Source organism: Monopterus albus, unplaced genomic scaffold (genome assembly GCF_001952655.1).
Source record: "Monopterus albus unplaced genomic scaffold, M_albus_1.0 scaffold35.1, whole genome shotgun sequence".
Classification (NCBI taxonomy): domain Eukaryota; kingdom Metazoa; phylum Chordata; class Actinopteri; order Synbranchiformes; family Synbranchidae; genus Monopterus; species Monopterus albus.
In genome coordinates this window covers 968,731-987,644 of record NW_018127915.1, presented here as the reverse complement: position 1 = coordinate 987,644, position 18,914 = coordinate 968,731, and the positions used below count along the sequence as shown (strand labels likewise).

The 18,914-nt window shown below is 41.8% G+C and overlaps 1 protein-coding gene across 2 annotated transcripts in view; it reads left to right on the top strand.

The window, feature by feature from the left end:
- The window catches only part of grin2aa (glutamate receptor, ionotropic, N-methyl D-aspartate 2A, a), a 136,004-nt gene extending 119,864 nt beyond the window's left edge, over positions 1-16,140 (top strand). Inside the window, exons 11-16 of one of the 2 annotated variants that reach the window (XR_002274740.1) lie at positions 1,910-2,070; positions 4,675-4,764; positions 5,185-5,282; positions 8,500-8,738; positions 10,454-13,067; positions 14,706-16,140. Coding sequence is in view for 1 of the 2 variants with exons in the window: in XM_020597863.1 (XP_020453519.1) it covers positions 1,910-2,070; positions 4,675-4,764; positions 5,185-5,282; positions 8,500-8,738; positions 10,454-12,409 (2,544 nt within the window). In the remaining variant the exon portion in view is untranslated. Of the gene's footprint in view, positions 1-1,909; positions 2,071-4,674; positions 4,765-5,184; positions 5,283-8,499; positions 8,739-10,453 lie in introns of both variants that reach the window. The other variant, XM_020597863.1, reaches the window with a different exon arrangement.
- The last annotated feature ends 2,774 nt before the right edge of the window (positions 16,141-18,914 follow it).

The window sequence follows — 18,914 nt, the reverse complement described above, 5'->3', positions numbered from 1 at the left end:
TTTTGTGTAAAAAGAAAAAAGTGTTTACAGGCCACTATGGGGCTTTAAAAGTTAAAAATTCACAAACAGGTTGTATGTTAAGGTCACATAATAACAACAGTGGGTTCTAGAGCTTCCCACTTGCAATAGTTTAGAAGAGATCTGAAACAAACGTCATGATGTAAAACAGCAGGTTTATCTGTCTGTCAGGGACCACTTGTATTTTGCTTGGACATTCTGGATTAGAACAACAAATGAGTTCTTTTCCAGTTATTTTCAATTTACATTAATCCACTGCCAAATATAGGAGCTTGTTAAAACTTTAATATGTGATTTTACTGGGGCACAGCAGATCAATACTGGCGCACGTGCCCCAGTAAAAGGGGTCTAACGACACCTATGACACAGGCACGGAGGAAGTCCTTTGCTTATATAACAGTAGAACTTGCATAATAAAGAGAGAGTGGGTAACAGGAAAAGGAGCAAACAAAGGCATATAGGACAGAAGAAGGGGTAGATGTAAATATACAGTGTTTAACCACACAGCACTGGGATCCCACAAGGAGTCACAAAGTTTGGGAGATATTTCTCAGACCGATATATTGACATTTGTTTATTGTGTTTCCATCCTCCCTACTAAATCTAACCTAAATGAATCTTGGGAGACAAAGTTGGGGTTTATTTATTTAATTTACTTCAGAACCTCAGTATCTGCTTTGTATTTTGTGTGTGTTGCTGTCGGTTGCTGCTGTGTGTCAGAGCAGTGGGTGGTCTCATCTCCACCTGTCTGCAACACAAACCTGCCTCTGCTCTTTCATTTTCTTCAGCATCTCTGCATCAGGCTTTCATTAACAGCAGCCTGTGCAGTTCTCGAAACCCCTTCACTGGTAATCTGTCTTTAACTGGTATCTGCGGTTCCCCAGTGTCCCCCAGTCCCCTTCTCTTCACCTTATAGCTACTGCTTCACTTTAAAAGACCCACAGAGGACAGATGATGGAGGGGAGAGATACAATATGAAGGGCTGTGTGAGGAGAAAGTGTCTCCTGAGGGCTGTGGCCTGTGATGCTCACACACACATACTGCGTGACGTCACCACTATCACATGCACATGCACAGTTTGACTTACCAACGTGTCCTCACCCCGACCTGACTACACAGTGAGGATGCACATGTACAGACAGATACAGTATGCACACACGTCTCTAAATAGTTCACATGGATGATTCAAACACACACAAATGATTTTATTATGTTACAGAACAGTTTTAATACACAGTGTCTGACTCCTGAGTGTGTAATCACACACTTCTAATTGATCGGGTTTGTCCGTGACTGCCACTGAGGGCAGACCGTTACCACAGCGCATGAAGGAGCACAAGCACACCGCTACAAAACCCTCGACCTGTACGTTGAGTATATCATACTTGAGAGAGAGAGAGAGATACAGAGGGGGGTGGGGGGGGATTGGGGGGGCAGAGAGAGATGATAGGAGAGTCTTAAATAGAGAAGAAACTCAGCTGGAGAATGTGAGAAAAGAGGGGAAAAGGAAAAATTACCTCTGAGCAGAGGCCCGTTAGTAGCAATGTTGGCTATTACACATGGCTCATAACAAATAAATCAGATAAATGGAAGTTACTTTTACACATACGGCCTTTCTAGTTAAAAATGTGTGTATTATGGTGTTAACGACTGATCTCACTGCAGGGCTTACAGCAGCAAAGCACAACTCGGTAACGAAACACAGCAAGTTCAGACACTGAGAAAAAAAGAGAATACAAGTCTGTGATTAAATCACCAAGAAGGTTGTGCACAATATACAGTATGCAAGACATCATATAACATGGAAACACACACAATACTCACATTTGGAATATATTGTGTCTGCACTTTACTTATGTCCTCCCTATTTTTCTTCTTCCCTCTGCCACAGTTTCAGAACCCTTATAAGTACTCGCCTCCATTCCGTTTTGGGACCGTTCCTAACGGATCCACAGAGAGGAACATCAGAAAGAACTACCCTGCCATGCACCAGTACATGGTGAAATATCATCAAACCGGAGTTCAGGACGCACTTGTCAGCCTCAAATCCGGGTAAGGAGACACAGTCTGTGCCTTGTTGCAATAAGCACTCTTTATACGATGTCACTAATTCTAAGTATTCACTTGTCAACCTCAAAATACTGTGTGTACCTAACCATGAATGTGCACGTAATGCTATGTCTGTGAGTGTACTTGCTGTCAAACGCTCCTCTCAACAATGTGAGAGTGTTGGATGGATAGAAAAGTGGCAATAAAGATGGTGAAAAGAAAAGGACGCTGGAGAGGCAGAGGGGTAACACATCACTCCATCATGTGGAAAAAGGGTGGGTCAAGAAGTCAAGGGCAAAACCAGAGAAGAAGTAAGTGGAATGAAAAAGGGAGGGTAATGGAAAAGAAACGAAGGGGAAACTGAGGGGCCAGGAAAGGAAGGGTGGAAAGAACCTGAGATAAAGGACTAAAGGCTGATGAGAGGAGATGACAAGAAGTTATTTCAGAGCTCCCTGCTCCAAGGCCAGGAAGGACAGAGGGGAAACAAGAAATACACACCCAATAAATATGAGAGAATTCCAAATATATGATTTTTATACAGTATTGTTTTTAAGCTAACTGTCTTCTATCCATCATAAAGAAACTGGATGTAAATGCATGCTTATAAATAAACACACATTCATGTATATCTGTGCACATAAAGCTAGCAGCAGGTGTGTGCACCTCATTGAAAGTTCTGGTCTGTGTAGTAGTAGATGAGCAGTTCGGGTGCGATGACTGGATTGGCTCTGATGCTGACAGGCTTTATATGCAAAGTCCATTACAAGCACAAGAACAAAACTTTGAGCAATGGAATTTAGCTACTGTGATCAGATTTCAGGCCCTAAATTACTCTCAGAACTAGCGATTTTTAAAATAGCATTAAATTCATATTTGTTGTAAACAACAAGGCAAGGTGTGGTGCGCAAATTGACACCAGAACTGTGTGACTAAAACGTTGACTTATCAGCAGTGAGACCACTGTTTGCACAGGATGAATCCTAATGCAAAGGGCTCTGCAAAACAAATGCAGGGCTGTCTGAAAAACAACACGGATCATGTTTTACCCTTTGTCTCGACATTATCCAGCAACAAACTTCATTTACTAGGTGAATGTATGCAAGTGCACACTATCGGAAGGACTGCACGTACGTGTATTGTATACCACTGAAAAATGTCTGCATGCACATATCCATGGAGCAAAGGGGTTATTACTGTTGTGGTAAATTTCCACAGTTATAAAATCCTGCCGGAGTGCAAAGAGCCTTGGCATCTCATGAGCACTCAACCGGAACTGTTTGTGTTTCACTTTCTGTCTGGTGACCTGTAGCCACACCGACGCAGCAGCCCTCGAGTTTTTACAGTAACTGAAGCTGATTTCTAGCCATAAAATGTTTTGTTGTGGGTGTTTGTGGCTTGAAATTGGGATTTTAAAACAGCTTTACACATTAGGTATACGCATTTAAACCTCTACAAACGTTTTGATGAGAAGAACCATGAAATCATTTCACAATTTATGTCATTAGTGATTAGGATTTATAGTGTAGTTCTGCTAAAATGTTCTTTTTGGGTTCCAGATGTTATTTGTACAGAGGATTAACTGACAGGTTATGTGCTATACTGAAGAGTGGCCCTGTAGTGGCATAAAATAAAATTCAGAGTCACATTAAATGGTCATTTTGCAGACTTAAATGTGAAATTCAAAGGTATAGATCAAAAGTGGCAAGAAAATCTGTGCTGCTACATTTTATTCAGCCAAATAGAAGGTGGGACACATCAGTGATGGCTGAATCCTGTTCTAAACCATTAGAGCCGCAGTATGTCTGGCTGGCACCTACAAACATGCACACAAAAATCCTTGCTCACAGACACACACTAGTGCACAGCCACATCTGCACACTAACACACATACTGGAGTGCACACACACGCACCTGGTTCACCACATGTCTGGACACAGCCTGTGTGTGTGGATGGAGCCAGTGCTGGGTTAAGCTAATTACATAGCTAAACTATCAGCTGTGAGCCTCTGGTGGAGGACTGGATCTGACATTCAGTAAATGCCAGCCAGTCACTACACCATTAGCAGGGCTTTCTGTGTGTATATTTACTGTATGTGTACGTGCGTGTGTGTGTGTGTGGACACTGGGAGAGTGAGAGAGCAGCAGCCAGAGACAGCATCAGTTACACTGAAAATGTCAGCCTGAGTCTGGGATCTTTTACATTCTACTTTGCAACCTTCTTATTTATGTATGTGTGTGTGTGTGCGTGTGTTGATGTGTCTGAGGCAAAAAGAGAGGAAGGGTGTAAACGTTTGTGCCTATCTGAAGTTTGTTTAGGTCGTCCCTGTGCCTCTGAGGGCCTATCATCAGTGAAGCGTGCTGTATTGAACCACAGCCACTCCCTACTGTGTCCTCTGTGTGTTTGGATACGCCTGAATTGCAGTTCAATTGGAGATGATTTAACACTAGAATTGATCCGCAAATGATACATTCAGAAAAATAAGCCCCTCTTTTTACTGTCTCCTCTGTGCACGTCTCATTCACTCTCTTTAAAACAATTTGAAACTCCTCATGCTCTGACTTCTTCTCCTCCCCCTGGCTCTCTCATATGTTTCTCCTCCTGTACAGTAAACTGGATGCCTTCATCTATGATGCTGCAGTTTTGAACTACATGGCCGGCAGAGACGAAGGGTGTAAGCTGGTGACCATTGGCAGCGGGTAACTAAAGCCTTAACTAATTAAAATTACGCTTTCTCTGTGTGTTGTTTGCACGCCATGACAGACAGGCAACAAATAAAAAAAACAAACCAACGAAAAGTATCTCAATGAGGTGCTGGGTCTCCATGTGCCACCAGAACATCTTCAGTGCACATTGGCATTCCAAGTCTCTGACCTCTACCACACATCACTCCGACATCTCCCATAGCTGTTCAGCTGGGCTGAGACCTGGTGACAGTGAAGGCCACAGCATATGAGTCATATCATGTTCATTAAACCATTCAGTGACCCCTGATACCTTATGGATGGGGAGACATTTATGTGCATCATTATGCAGGTGGTATATCATAAAATGTTTTTAATATAAAAGTTAAAACATTTGTCTAAATGGTAAAATATATGTTTTGCGTGTTTGTTCAGGTACATCTTTGCTACCACTGGTTATGGCATTGCTCTACAGAAAGGCTCCTACTGGAAACGACAGGTGGATCTGGCCATCCTGGCTATTATTGGAGATGGTGAGAAACACGCTCATGTGGGATTCTTATATACAAATTCAAAGTGCATGATGACACCATCCACAAATGCAAAAGGTTGCACTGTTCCTTGCCAGCATTGCATTTCGTGTACACGCACACACACTCTCTCACATGCCCGTCTCTGCTGGCAGCACAAATGGAAAGCAGTGAAGTATAAATAGTCCTCTGATGAAAAGACCGCTCTAAACAGAGGGCGGAGTGTGTAAGTTATCCTAATATTTTTTTGCAGCACCAGATACATGTATGTTCATGTGTGTCAGCACTTTATTCTACCTGAAACACCACATCCCTTCATCACAGCGGTCTCAGAAGTTCTTACATAAACAATTTTCCTACTGCAAAACAAAGAAAAAGCGAGACAGCTCGAACTTTTAGTGACAGATTTATTTACATTTTACACTGAAAGCATTTTGCTGATGCGAGTGTTCACATTCACTCACATTAAGTGCACTGAGGTTGATTAAATGAACATTGGTGTCACAGTAACTGAATCTTATTAGGACTGCAGAGCATGCAGGCCACACTCCATCACAGCTTATGGCTGGATACATTTTGACAAAAATCAGGCTCGGTGTTTTTGTTTTGCTAGGTTTTTGATTCTCAGTTATTAATGCCATCAGTTCTTTTTATACTTGTAGTTTATTTTATGCAAATATAGACCGAGGATGCACACAATTTGTGCCATGTTTGCATTATGCTAATAACTCCGGTGTTGTGCTATTTGCATAATAATAAGATAAAAGTTATAAAGGGAAAAATAAAAGGTGAGAGAAAAAGACACCAAAGATGTTAAACGAGAGCGTGTGACAGAGCGAGAGGAAGCAGACTGAGGGGGAGACAGACAGTAAAAGCCCAGAGCCGGCGTGCTTGTGTGATGGCTAGAGAGAGGTCAAAGAGAAAACGGGATGAGAGGAAGACGATGAAACACAGTGTGTCAGCTAGAGCAAGAGGGATGGGGAGTGAGAGGAGGGCAGGTCCTTGATAGATGACAGTGACTCTGCATCTTGGCAGATGCTACTTGATCAAATAGACACAATGTGGGTGGAGAGCATAAAACCTTTCACGGACACAGGAGAGAGAGAGAGAAGATGTGTTTGAGGAAGGTGAAGAACATACAGACGAACAGGTGAAGAATAAAAACAGGCTGTTTTGAAACACACGGGTGGCACGGACACGGCTGAGGTCACATTTTGTCTTAAAGAGTTAAAAAATAAGATAATAATCCTGATTTCAAACCACACAATCTCGATCGAATGTCTTCATTTTGTTGCACCAGCAACAAAGTTTCTGAGCTTTCACAGTGCAGCGAGATTGTAATCCTAAATATCATACAGTCAATGTCAGGAACTATTTGTGTTCAGCCATTTATGAGGCGGAGAAAAGAGGATTTCAAAACGTTGTGTTACTCCACTCAAACTGAAGCATTTTTAAAAGCCACGAAAGTGTGGACGAAACTTGTAGAGACTTGTGTATTTGTGTTCCAACTGACTGGTCGCCAGACTATTTGCTCGAGCTGTCTGACTGCTGACAAGAGAGTGTAATTTGAATTTCAACAGTACTGGAGTCATGAGCAGCAGTGCAGGCAGCAGCAGCTCCCCACAGCTTTAACACCAACTGTGCTTGATTAATAAAAGAGACAAAGTGACCTGTTGATACCTAAAGATGACATTTCCTTAATTCTCTTCTGCAGCCAATTCTAAGCATGTCATAATGTCATATTAAAATGAAATTACCGTGGCTACTTCTGTTAGTATATTTGCAAATTCTAATCAGTTGTCCTAAAGGGTTAATGATGTCTTAGTGAGTCTGCACCCCCAGGACATCTAGCTGAACACCAACTTGATATTTGTCTTTCCCCTCTAGCAGCCTTAGTTATCCAGCCCTGATTGACAGAGATTGGATTAGCCACACACAAAATGTCACAGAGGAAACCGGGGATGGAAGGGGAACAGGGGAGGAACACAAGCATGACGAATGAGAAAAGATAAGGTCTTTGTTGCCTTCTACCATTCTTTCATTAAACTTAAAGGAACTATCTCTTTGCTCTATCAGCAAACACAGTGGAGACTGGAAGCCTATGGCCCCTGCCAAACCAAGTAATTAAAGACATGTCTTAGTATTCATCCTGTGAGGTGATGCGTTTCTTAAAACTAATTCTTCCCTTAAGCAGATTATGTATCCCTCTATACACCTGTTTTTAATTTCTTATACTCTTTGCAGATGATATCACCATTTACCTTCAACTTATTCAAAACAAATACACTGTGAAAAAGAAAAAGTTGAGAAAACTCAACATTTCAAGGTAAATGTTGGAGTAACACAATTACATTTATTTTTTAAGTTTGGATTTTGAGTTAATCCAACTTTGAATTTTGACCTCTGTTAACGTTAGAGTAACATATTATTTCATATTATCACAACTCCAAATTTTTGATTCTGTTAATTTACACAAGTTAAAGTAACTCAAATCTGTGCGATGTGTTCATTCAGAACTTTTGGTTTGCACCTAAATTTGGATTTATTTATTTTTTGTAGTTTAATCAGAACCTTCTGGTTTCTTTGAGACACATGTATAAAGAGAAAGTAAATGACTTCCATCGTGTAATTTTTTTTTTATATGACAAGAAAGAAGAACAATCTGGAGAATTTTAACTTTGACGAAATGCATGCTGGGAACTGCAGTATATGTAAATAAGCCAACAATGTGTCTAAATAACTTAATTTGTTAATTTAACAATTTTTTGTACATTTTGTCAACTGAATTCATGATTTTAAGTCACACCAAGTAAATTTGATTCCTGTATTCTCCAACTAAAGAAGATCAAGATAAATCACAGATTAAGATTCTAATTTATCAGGACTCACTCACTTTTGTTGAAGTAGCAGACAAGTCTGATTTGTTGGTACAATTTGATTTTTTCCTTGAATTACTGATTAAGTTTCTAAGTCCCATTAACTTAAAACTTATATATACCAATAAAAATAAGATAGACTTTTTTACAGAGGAAGATTTAAAGTGCAAGTAGATGCAGCTTGTAAAGGGTGTTTTAGGTGCATTCACAGTATATTCAGAAGTAATTCTAGCTGTCAGTTTCTGTTTCACCTGTAATATTATATATTTGCCTTGAAATTATTTGGATGAGGGTTTTTCAAATAGTAATGGATTTGTGTGTCTATATGTTTTTTTGCTTTCCAGGTGAAATGGAGGAACTGGAGGCCCAGTGGCTGACAGGAATTTGCCACAATGAAAAGAACGAGGTGATGTCCAGTCAGCTGGATGTGGACAACATGGCTGGGGTTTTCTACATGCTGGCCACTGCCATGGGACTCTCCCTCATCACATTTGTCTCTGAGCATCTTTTCTATTGGAGGCTCAGATACTGTTTCACTGGGGTCTGCTCTGGAAAGCCAGGTCTTCTTTTCTCCATCAGTCGGGTAAGGACCGGTGTGCGGACAGGAGGTGCATGTTTATGACATGCGAGCGTGTAAAACCAGCACTCTTTAGCCTATTTTGTGGTTTAGATTTTTAATCAAAATGAGACATGTTGGAATAACAATAGTCCAAAAGTCAACTCACAGAAAATAGGCTCATGAGTGTGTGGAGTATGTGGCTGTGTGAATATGCATCTGGGGTGGTTTGACTGGGGGGTTAACAGTGGTTGTCTTCAAGGCTACAAGGTGCAGTAAAGGAATGCATCTCTACAGGGGGCTAATGCTGCGTTACTGAGGTCAGACAGGCCTGTCAGCTTTCTTATAAGCAGAATAAGGGAGCAGCAGACCATGCACATGCATGCAGAGAAAGAGGGTAAGCTAAGAAACTGAGTGAAACAAGAGGAGAGGAGGGAGGGCTGCACAAAGGAGGATGAGAGGGAAAGATGGGGATGCAGGCAGGAGGGGGGATCACGAGGCAGCCCTGAGTAGTGACAAAAATAGATCCTAATTGCAGAATGTTTTGGGGTAAAATCACAGCAACTCAGGCTAAATCAATCTATTCTTTCTCTTTCTGCTAAAAGGTCAGCATTCTCCCTGGTTGTGTGTGAGAACAGAAGACATGGACGTGCATCCTAAAAGCGCTGCAGTGTCTCTGCACTATTTTCGAGGCAGTGTGTGACTCTTTTTGCAAAGTTCTCAGAGGAGGGTAGTGAAGATGGAAGAGCTTTTGGAAGACAGTGGGGTTCTTGAGAAAAGTGTTACTTTAAAGCCATTCTCGAGAGTTAAAGGTCATCCTTAATGGCCTGTCTTATGTTGATAAGCTCCACAAAACGTGTGCTAAGCGCTTCTTAAGGATGACATTGGAAATGAGGAAATGAACTTGCTGTTGTTTTTCTGAGAATTAAACCATAGAACGAGAGCTCTATGACTTATAGATTGGCAGCTTTGGTTTCTGTATAAAAAGGCTATTTTCTACTTAATCATGGTCAAAGTGATTACTGTTTTTTCAGAAAGAATTTGTCACTAATGGAATCTCGGGGGCATAAAACTATGAGACACAGTGTCACCCACTTCTCATATTATTGTATCAGTGCATTGTTGATTTCACAAATGTTTTCAGATGTAAAATGTAGTTAAATTAATGGAGCTGCTGCAAGACCTGTTTCATTGCATTGCATCACATTTTGTCCATGTGTCTCCTGGAGACTGTTTGTTCTTCAGGGCGTGATGGACAGGGCCTTGTGCTGACAGTGGGGCTAGACATTGCTTTGTCCCTGGTTGGGTTATTTTTTGAGCAATATTCTGTGTGTGTTTTGATGTCTTTGTGTGTTTATGATTCATTCTGAGTCCTTTTTATTTAAGCACTTCTAAGTTATTATGTTGTTTTACTACATCATTAAATAATTAAACACTGTTTCAAGATTGTGTTATCGGTGATAAAAGACTGCATTGGTTGAGTCACTGCCAATTCAGTACGTTTCAGTAAAACATACAGAGCACAAATATGTTTGGCTAGACTGGATAAGTAATTACTATTATGTTTGTCTCTCTCCATTTCTCTTTCAATCCCTCATTATGTTCCATTCTTCATGGAACATTCTTCATTTTTCTTATTCATCTTTTCCTTTCATTTTCTTCTGTCACCTTTCTTCAATTTTGTTTTGTCTCCCCTCCTTCTCTCCTCCATTCCACATGTTCATCCATATGTCTCTGTGCAGGGAATCTGGAGTTGCATCCATGGCGTTCACATTGACATGAAGAAAAAGACAGATATGGAGTTTAGCCCTCAGGACAAAATGCTTAAACTCATTAAGTCAGCCAAACAGGTAACCAACATGTCTAACCTGGGTGGCTCCCGCATGAACTCGCCCAAACGTGAGTTTATGCACTCAGCTGGTCCCATGATCATGGACATGATGGCAGAGAAGGGCAACTTCATTTATGCTGACAACCGAAGCTATGCTCCCAAAGATATGATCTACGGGGATACCGGTGACCTGCAGACTTATCTTGCTAACCGCCACAAAGACCACCTTAACAACTACATCTTCCAAGGAGGCCAGCATCCTCTGACCCTGAATGACACCAATCCCAACACAGTGGAAGTGGCAGTTAGTGCAGATGCAGTCCAGACCAATGCCAAGCCGCCCCGAACCCTGTGGAAGAAGTCTGTGGACACGCTCCGTTCTGTGCCACCTGGGCCTCCTCCGATGCCTGACATGCTGATGCCAGATCCACGAATGTCGATGAAGACGCAGCGCTACCTCCCTGAGGACACAGCCCACTCTGATATCTCTGACTGTTCCAGCAGGGCGGCCTCTTACAAGGACCCAGAAAACAACAAGCATCTGAAGCCCAAGGACAACTTAAAAAAAAGATCGGTGACGTCAAAATACCCAAGGGACTGCAGTGAGGTAGAGCTGTCCTACTTAAAGACTAAGCAGGTCAGCAGCGGAACCAACCAAACAGGGAGAGGAGGAGGAGAGAAAATATTCACCATCGACTCAGACCGAGAGATGAACCTGCACACAGACCCCGTTCACTACCGTGAGAGTTGTGGCCTCAGTGCCGATGATTTGGATTACCCCGAAATCTACTCTGACCAGAGTGACAACTACAGGAAGTGTGAGCAGCCCATCATTCATCTGAACTCCTCGCCTTTGCATCACAAAGACTCAGATCTTCTACCAGATCCAACTTACTCCAAACATTACAGCCTAAAAGAGAAAAACCTTCCCCTGTCCCCTCATGAATCAATTGATCGCTACAAACAGACACACTGCCGTTCCTGTTTGTCCAAAGTGACCCCTGGCTACCCACCAGGAGGTCCATATACACCTGCTGCTTCTGCTTCTGTCACGCGCTCACCCTATAATCGCTGTGAAGCATGCCTCCACACAGCCAACCTGTATGACATTAGTGAGGACCAGCTCCTCACAGATCCCTTAGTTAGTCCCACCATGCACCACCAACAGCAGCAACAACCAGACGAAATGTTTGGGCTGTACTGGCCTCAGATGGATGGGCCGCATGTTCAAAAGAGAAACCGCTTGAGGCTGAGTCGACAGCACTCCTTTGACAACATCATGCTAGAAAAGCCCAAGGATGTGGACCTGGGCCGGCCGGCACGTAGCGTCAGCCTCAAGGAGAAGGATCGCTTCCTGGACTCCGCATCTGACTCGCACTATGAGAACCTCTTCGGTGTGCGTCCCTACTCCGGCAGACTGTTTAGCACCGGGTCCAGATCAACGATGTTTAACCACAACCTGGAGGAGAGCAAGAGGAGTAAGTCTCTGTACCCGGCCCATGGCTCGGAAAACCCTTTCCTCAGCCACTCGCTGAGGAATGACACCAGCAGCAGACTGGTCCATGGGCGTAGCGCCACTGATATTTACAAACAACTGGCGGTGGCCTCACCTGCAGCGGTCCTAGGAGGGGCCCCCATCAAACCACGCAATGATGCGAACAATCTCCGCTCTTCTGTTAAATCCACCACTTCATACTGCTCACGGGACGGGCGGATAGCGAATGACATGTACAATAAAGAGCATGCGATGCCTTACTCAGCCAATAAGACTAATGCATACCCAGCCCCACGTGGCGTCCTGAACTCAGCCCAGTTCAACAATAGACGGGTGTATAAAAAAATGCCCAGTCTGGAGTCCGATGTTTAGCTGCTATAAGAAATATGTTCTCTCCTCCTTACTTCTCTCTGGGTTTGTATTATAATTTATCTACTCTGTTATCCACCTAGGGATGCCATAGCCACACCACGGTCTTCAACACTGTAATCCAAACAAACTCGTGTCCACTTGGGTATGATGGTACTACTTCTACTACTACTACGACGACTACTCTCTTTAGTAGATGAAATCACCTTTTCTGTCCATGCTCCACCATGTACCAGTGAGTTGGCTCCAATAGGGCACTCTCTGATAAGGTATCTGGGTGTAAATGGGAGGGGACTCATTAACCCCCTAAGTTCTAAACAAAGGCAGGGAATAACATAGTCCTATTAGTGGCACCAAGGAGGGTTAAGATGGAGTAAAGGGTGATTCCTGCATGAGTTGTTGGGCAAGTGGCAGTTGATTTGTGATTGAAATGAGGAAGTGACAAGGGGGATTGGGCAAATGATATGGGAGGGGGATTAGAGGCAATGAGAGAGAACCTCTCTTTCAAACCCTGCTCTTTCTCCCCCTTTTTCCTCTCCACCTTCACTGTCAAGCTTAGGGCACGCTAGTAGAGGAGAAGGAGTCTGACAGGGAGACCAGATGGGCATGTTTGATGTCACCGCCAGACATGGAGGCATCCCAGGAGGGCAGGGGCATCACAGTGAGCTAATCCAATGATCTGCTACTTGTTACTCTGACAAATATGACCACCGAGACACCTTGAGGGAGGTGGGAGAGCAAGAGAGAGGGAGAAAGGAAATCAAATGGTACTGTGTGCAGTAGTGATGAGAAGCTGAGAATAATGTAGGTGCTATCACTGAATAACATTTACAGATTGACAAAATGACAAAGAACAAATGAACAGGAAATCTGAGGCAGTTGCTGGCCATTTCATTTGTGGCACTGCACATAGAAAAATAATTGCAAAGTACTGCTTTGTTATTCTATTATATTATAAGATTTATTAGGGATTTTGGCATCTGGATCCCCCTGTTTAGGAATTTAGTGTTTGCTTATTTGGTACTGCAATAGCCATTCATTTCAAAACCTCTCTCCCACATGTGCTTTTGGAAAAAACACATCAAGAGCATTAAATTATTTTGCATGTGATGATTTTCTCTTTTTTTCTGTGCCAGAGGAGAGGAAATAAACACACACTCTCTGACATATGAGACATGTTTCTGAAAAGGGACTGTGTCTCACCTGTTATGGTGGATGGATACTTGTACAATCAAAACCTTGATCCTTGACCTTTGTGCTTAGTAAATCGGTGTCATGCTACGGTTCCTGCTGCAGAAGAGCAAGAGAATGGTGGAAGAGAGGAGAGCAAAGAAGAGATAGCAAAAGAAAAAGATAAATGACAGCTATGTCACCTTGTCTGCATTGGCGAGGGCCGCGCATTGATGTGCTTCTGTCTTTTGACTTCACTACCACTGAGAAACAGGGTATAAACTATGAAAACTACTGACAATTCCTTCCTTCCTCCCTCCTTCCTTCTTCCCTTCCTCAACCAACATGACACATCACCAGAGTGTTGAAAAAATATATTTCGAGCCACATCATTTTGTTTTTTGGAACTTTGTAAAATCTAACTTTGGTTCATTGGTTGGCACAGCAGTCACAGTGCTGTAAAGTATCTAACCACTAGAGTCTAGCTGGGGATTGTGTTAATTACTGATCATTGATTACTGGTGATCCACAGTGAGCCAGGGCTTTTAAGGATCTGAAGACTACTTCAGATGAATCCCTTGTTTAACTTCATAGAATGGTTTGAATTGGGATGTGGGATGGGATGGGCGAGACAAGATGAAGAGGGACGAAGCCAAGGAGGCTTCACTGTGAAGTGCTCATCAATCAGGTATCCATCGTAATGTGAAGCCGTGTCTGCATAAGCTTGGAGTGTTAACCAGGGCATTTGGGTCCTGATCAGGCTGTTTACTCTTTTGTTTGTTTCTTTGTTCTTTTTGATAACTGCAGAAAAAGACTTGCACGTGCACACAGTTCTATGTACACACGTGCCCACAAAACACTTTGGTTGTAGCATTATACTGTACAAATTGTACAGTGAAAAGAAAAATCATGTAACCACCTTAACTGATTTGCTTGATTGATTGGATTCGCAAAAGCCAAATCGATTCAAATAAAATACCTCAGGATGATTCTGTGCATTTTGGGGGAGCTTCAACCGTAGCAACCGAACATGATGTGGCGCAGATTGTTTTATAGAAAAAGAAATTTAACAAAGAAAGAAAACCAACAATGCCCTTTCTACTAGCTGAGTCGAACTTTTCTCCTTTAGATGTTTACCAGTCCAAGGTCTTCCAGCTGAGCTCTCTGCCTGAGCTCCTACAACCCAAGTAAGGAGAGAAGAAGAGGAGGGAAAGGAGGGATGGAGATAGGGCTCAGTGAGGGGTAGAGCTCCACTCCTCGTCAAACTGAGTATCTTTAACAGAACGGGAGATGTTACTTAAACATCCAAAATCTGAAAAGCTGCCCTCACATGGAATATTCTAACTGGATTCTCCCTCTCTCCTCTCTGTGGTTTTTAATGGCAGTTGAATGCATTAACCAATGTGTTTCAATTGAAGCTTCATCTTTAACAACCATATCGCCCTTTCTGTACTCTTGGAACCCTTGGAATCTTTTTGCTTCCCCAGTGTTGACTGATGAGCAACATTTGTCCTTGTTTGCATTTTATCTGCATATTTATTATTATTATTATTCCAATCATATTTATCACCACCTGCTGCTTGCGTGAGCTGACAAGTGAACAATATGCACATGTAAAAATATCAAACGGCACCCTCGCGTTTTATGAACTCATGATTTGTTCTATTTGTTCTACTTTTACAGAACTGTCATGTAAACTAAAGATGTTTTATGTTCAAATGCACACACAGACACACCCTTGTGATGACAGCCTTGCTCTTTTTAATGGAAAAATGTATTTTAATTACATTTAATGATAAATAATGAGGTGATGGCATGCAACCCCAGATGTAACAGTTTTAATGTTTTATGTTTTCTTTTTTATTTGTTTTTTGTTTGTTTGCTTTCTTACGACCACTAATGCATTGTAACCAGGTGTGCGTGTAAACATATTTGAAAGGAAAAAATGATCTATGTTTAACATGATGAAGATGCTGCTGCTGTTTTGGGAGGGGGGAGGCGAGGACCTGGCCCTAGTGCAATGTCCTCATTGGTTCACGGGTCATTATCAGGCCATGTTTTGCCCGACGGACTCACAGCTCAGGGGTCAGGGCTTGACTTGGTATGGTGGGACATCCTTGCTCTTCCTCCACTGGCGGGTGAGAATTACTGTATCACCAGCTCTGCTTCTCTCTTCCCTCTTCTTCATCTGTAGTTCTCCCTTCAACTATAAAGAAGAAAAAGAAAAAAGCAACCCTCTACTTTGAGTCCGCTATCCCTCCAAAGATACGAGATCGCTTTCTTTATGGTTTGCTGTAAGAATAGAGCTTTTTTTTTTTTTAAACTAATACTTCCTCAAAGACTTTTAAGGAACTATTTTGAATATATTTAGAAATGACACCTGTATACATCGCTTGTAAATTCATACTGGAAGACATCATCATGGAGAATTATAAATGATAAAGAGTAAAAACAATATTTTTTGTGTGAATTTCACAGGAGCTCTTCTGTACAGTGGCACTGTTTCTCTCTCTCTCTCCCTCACTCTCTTTCTTTCTCTCTCTCTGCAGAGCGACTAGAATAAAACTTCACCATTCACAAGGTTGGCTGTCCTGTCAAAATTCACAACATACACACTGTTTTAAAGTAGCTAATTTTGTCAGTTGATGCTGCTGATTGATTATTTTACAGGGAATGAGGAAAAGTGCTTTTCCTTTGACTCAATTTATTTTATTTTATTTTTTGCAGCTGAATATACGATTTTCTATCAGTGTGTCTCTTCAAGAAGCAGAATCAATGCACACTTAGTAAGAGGTCTGAGGTTTTTTTATCATGAAGGCAATAGGCTCTGAAAAAGGCCTACAAACTACCTACAAACATCATTGAATTCTTCCTCTATAGAGTGCACCTGTCTCATTCCTGTATCTGCTGTAAGGCTATTCTTTTCTGTTTTGTCTTTTTTCGATAATGCAGGTTACACATGAATTCTAACAATTGCTGCAAAGCTACTGAAACCAGAACCTGAAGGCTTAAGAGCTACATTTTAATACTTCAATCACAGTTTTATTTTGCTATTCAGATTAATAGACATTTAAACATTGACAGCAACTTTTACTTTTCAATGCCAGTGCTTTTGAAGTTACTGTACTAATTTCCACCATGAATGCAGCTATGTGGGAAGCATCCTGGTGCCACATAGTAGTCTATGACAGGACTGAAATTCGACATGCTATGTGTCCTTCCACCACCAGGAGTTCAGGGCACCCTACTTCTGAACAATGCCACTGCATGGACTGTAAGTAGAATCCTTTATTCTAATTCCTAGTAACCCTGTGCTGTTTGCAGACACAACGTGTCTTCAGAATGTTCTTTTTCAGTCCGTAATGTGGCCATCCACCAACTGTCGTGTTTTTCTTATACCTTAGAGTGTGTGGTGGGAAACAAATGCTCCCCAGTGATCAGTAATGATGCCATTAATATGGAAAAGGAGAAAATGTTTAGTTCTCTGGTATTTTTTAAGTCACATGTGCACAGATGATGGTACCGGTGTCATGACGATTTTCTGACCTTGCATACACTTTGCCTTGTGTATGTGTCTGACTGTCCATTAGGGCAGCAAGAGGCTATTTGGGCTTCAGCTACATTTACCTTCTGCCCCATTGCTTCTCTCCCTTTGCCACACCTTACACCACTACCTCACCCTTGGAAGTGCAGTATATAACCATTAAATTTCATCTGTTTCCTTCCTTCCATAGACCAATTCCCTCTCTAACAAACACCTCTGCATCATTCCACAATCAGTCCTATTTCCACTCTTTTTTCCTTTTTAATGCTGATTCACTGTGGGTTTCCATTCACAATACTGTTACATCTGCTAAATGTAGCTGGTATAGAACGAACCAGTGAACATTTAAAAACCTTTGCTTCATAGAGGAAGCTGGAAAATTCATTTGCTACATTGCAACATCCTGCCTGTCATGATACATTTATGGTAAGTGTGAGCAGAGACTTGATCCCTATGGCTCTTCCTTGTGCAGGTATAAAACTTTAAACATACAGTATACGCACTCACCTACCCTAAAACATGTTGAACAGCTGAAACTAGTATAAATGTAAAGTATTTGCACATACAATGCGCAATGTGAAATACTTTGTCTGGAGCAGCCTTTTGTTCAGCATTTTGGCAGCCCAGCTGTCCACCCCAACCTCTTCCATAGGCAAACGTTGCCTGCTTAGCGCTCGTTATAATTATTATGGGCACTAGAGGGTTTTGTCTTATGAACATTTACAGACTTGTGAGGTTGAGATTAACAGTCTACTCAAATAGATTGTTGTTCTTTTGTGTAGGGGCAGACAGAAGGAAGAGCGAGAGAGAGAAAAGAGCACTTGTTTATTTAGTCATTTCCCATTCTCCCCTTTGGTCCTCAAAAAATCACCTCCCATTTGATTCTGAGAGACAAACAATTGGCACGGTCAGCTCCCCCCGGCCTTCCCAGCTTCTGTGTGTGTCTGTCTAGTGTGTGATTATGTTCACAGGTGTGGACTAAAATACAAAGATTTTTCTAGCAAAAGCTCTCCTGCACCACATATATCACCTGGTAGGTTTAAAGAATCTTATCGTCAAAAACACATTCACACGCTCGGGCCAACAAAACACACAAATATTCTCAACTGTTTTAAAGGAAAGAAGAAATAAGTCTGATTATTAGTAGGGGAAAAGGATCAAAGTGCTGAGATGCAGCTCAACCTTGCTGTCAATGTTCTGCACACATGAAAAACCCTGTGAAGAGCCTGTGAAGGGTGATTGTCAGCACACTTCTCTGAAAATGCAATATCACTGGTTAGTTCAACATGTGTGCACTGAAAGCACATGAATTTATTCAAGATGGGTCATAAATTAAGAAAATCTTACAACCAAATAAAGGATACCAGACAGGTTTGACAGATATCTTTGTTGTGAGGGTGTCTTTGTTGAACCTATCCTTTAAGATGTATACCTTAAAGGATAACTCCTAAAGCCATCCTAATGTAAAAGATATGGAACAAAACCCTTCCTCCTGTGAAAAAAGGAGTCTAGTGTTTAACCAAAGCTAGAAAGAGGTTTCAGCATTTGCAGTTAGTCAAATCAAGTATCTTCTACAGTTACAGTGGGCATAGTCCACACGCCATAGCTTTAAGAAACCTGCGTTGTGGCAGAATGATGGCTGTGTATTTTGTCCCATCACTTACACTGAGATTGTGTTAGAAATCAATCTCTTAACGGCCAGCAGCGACAGGAAGACTGATTATGACCACTGCTAACTCCTTCATTATACATGTGGACAGGATCATTGTATTAAGATAGACTTGCAATCCATCT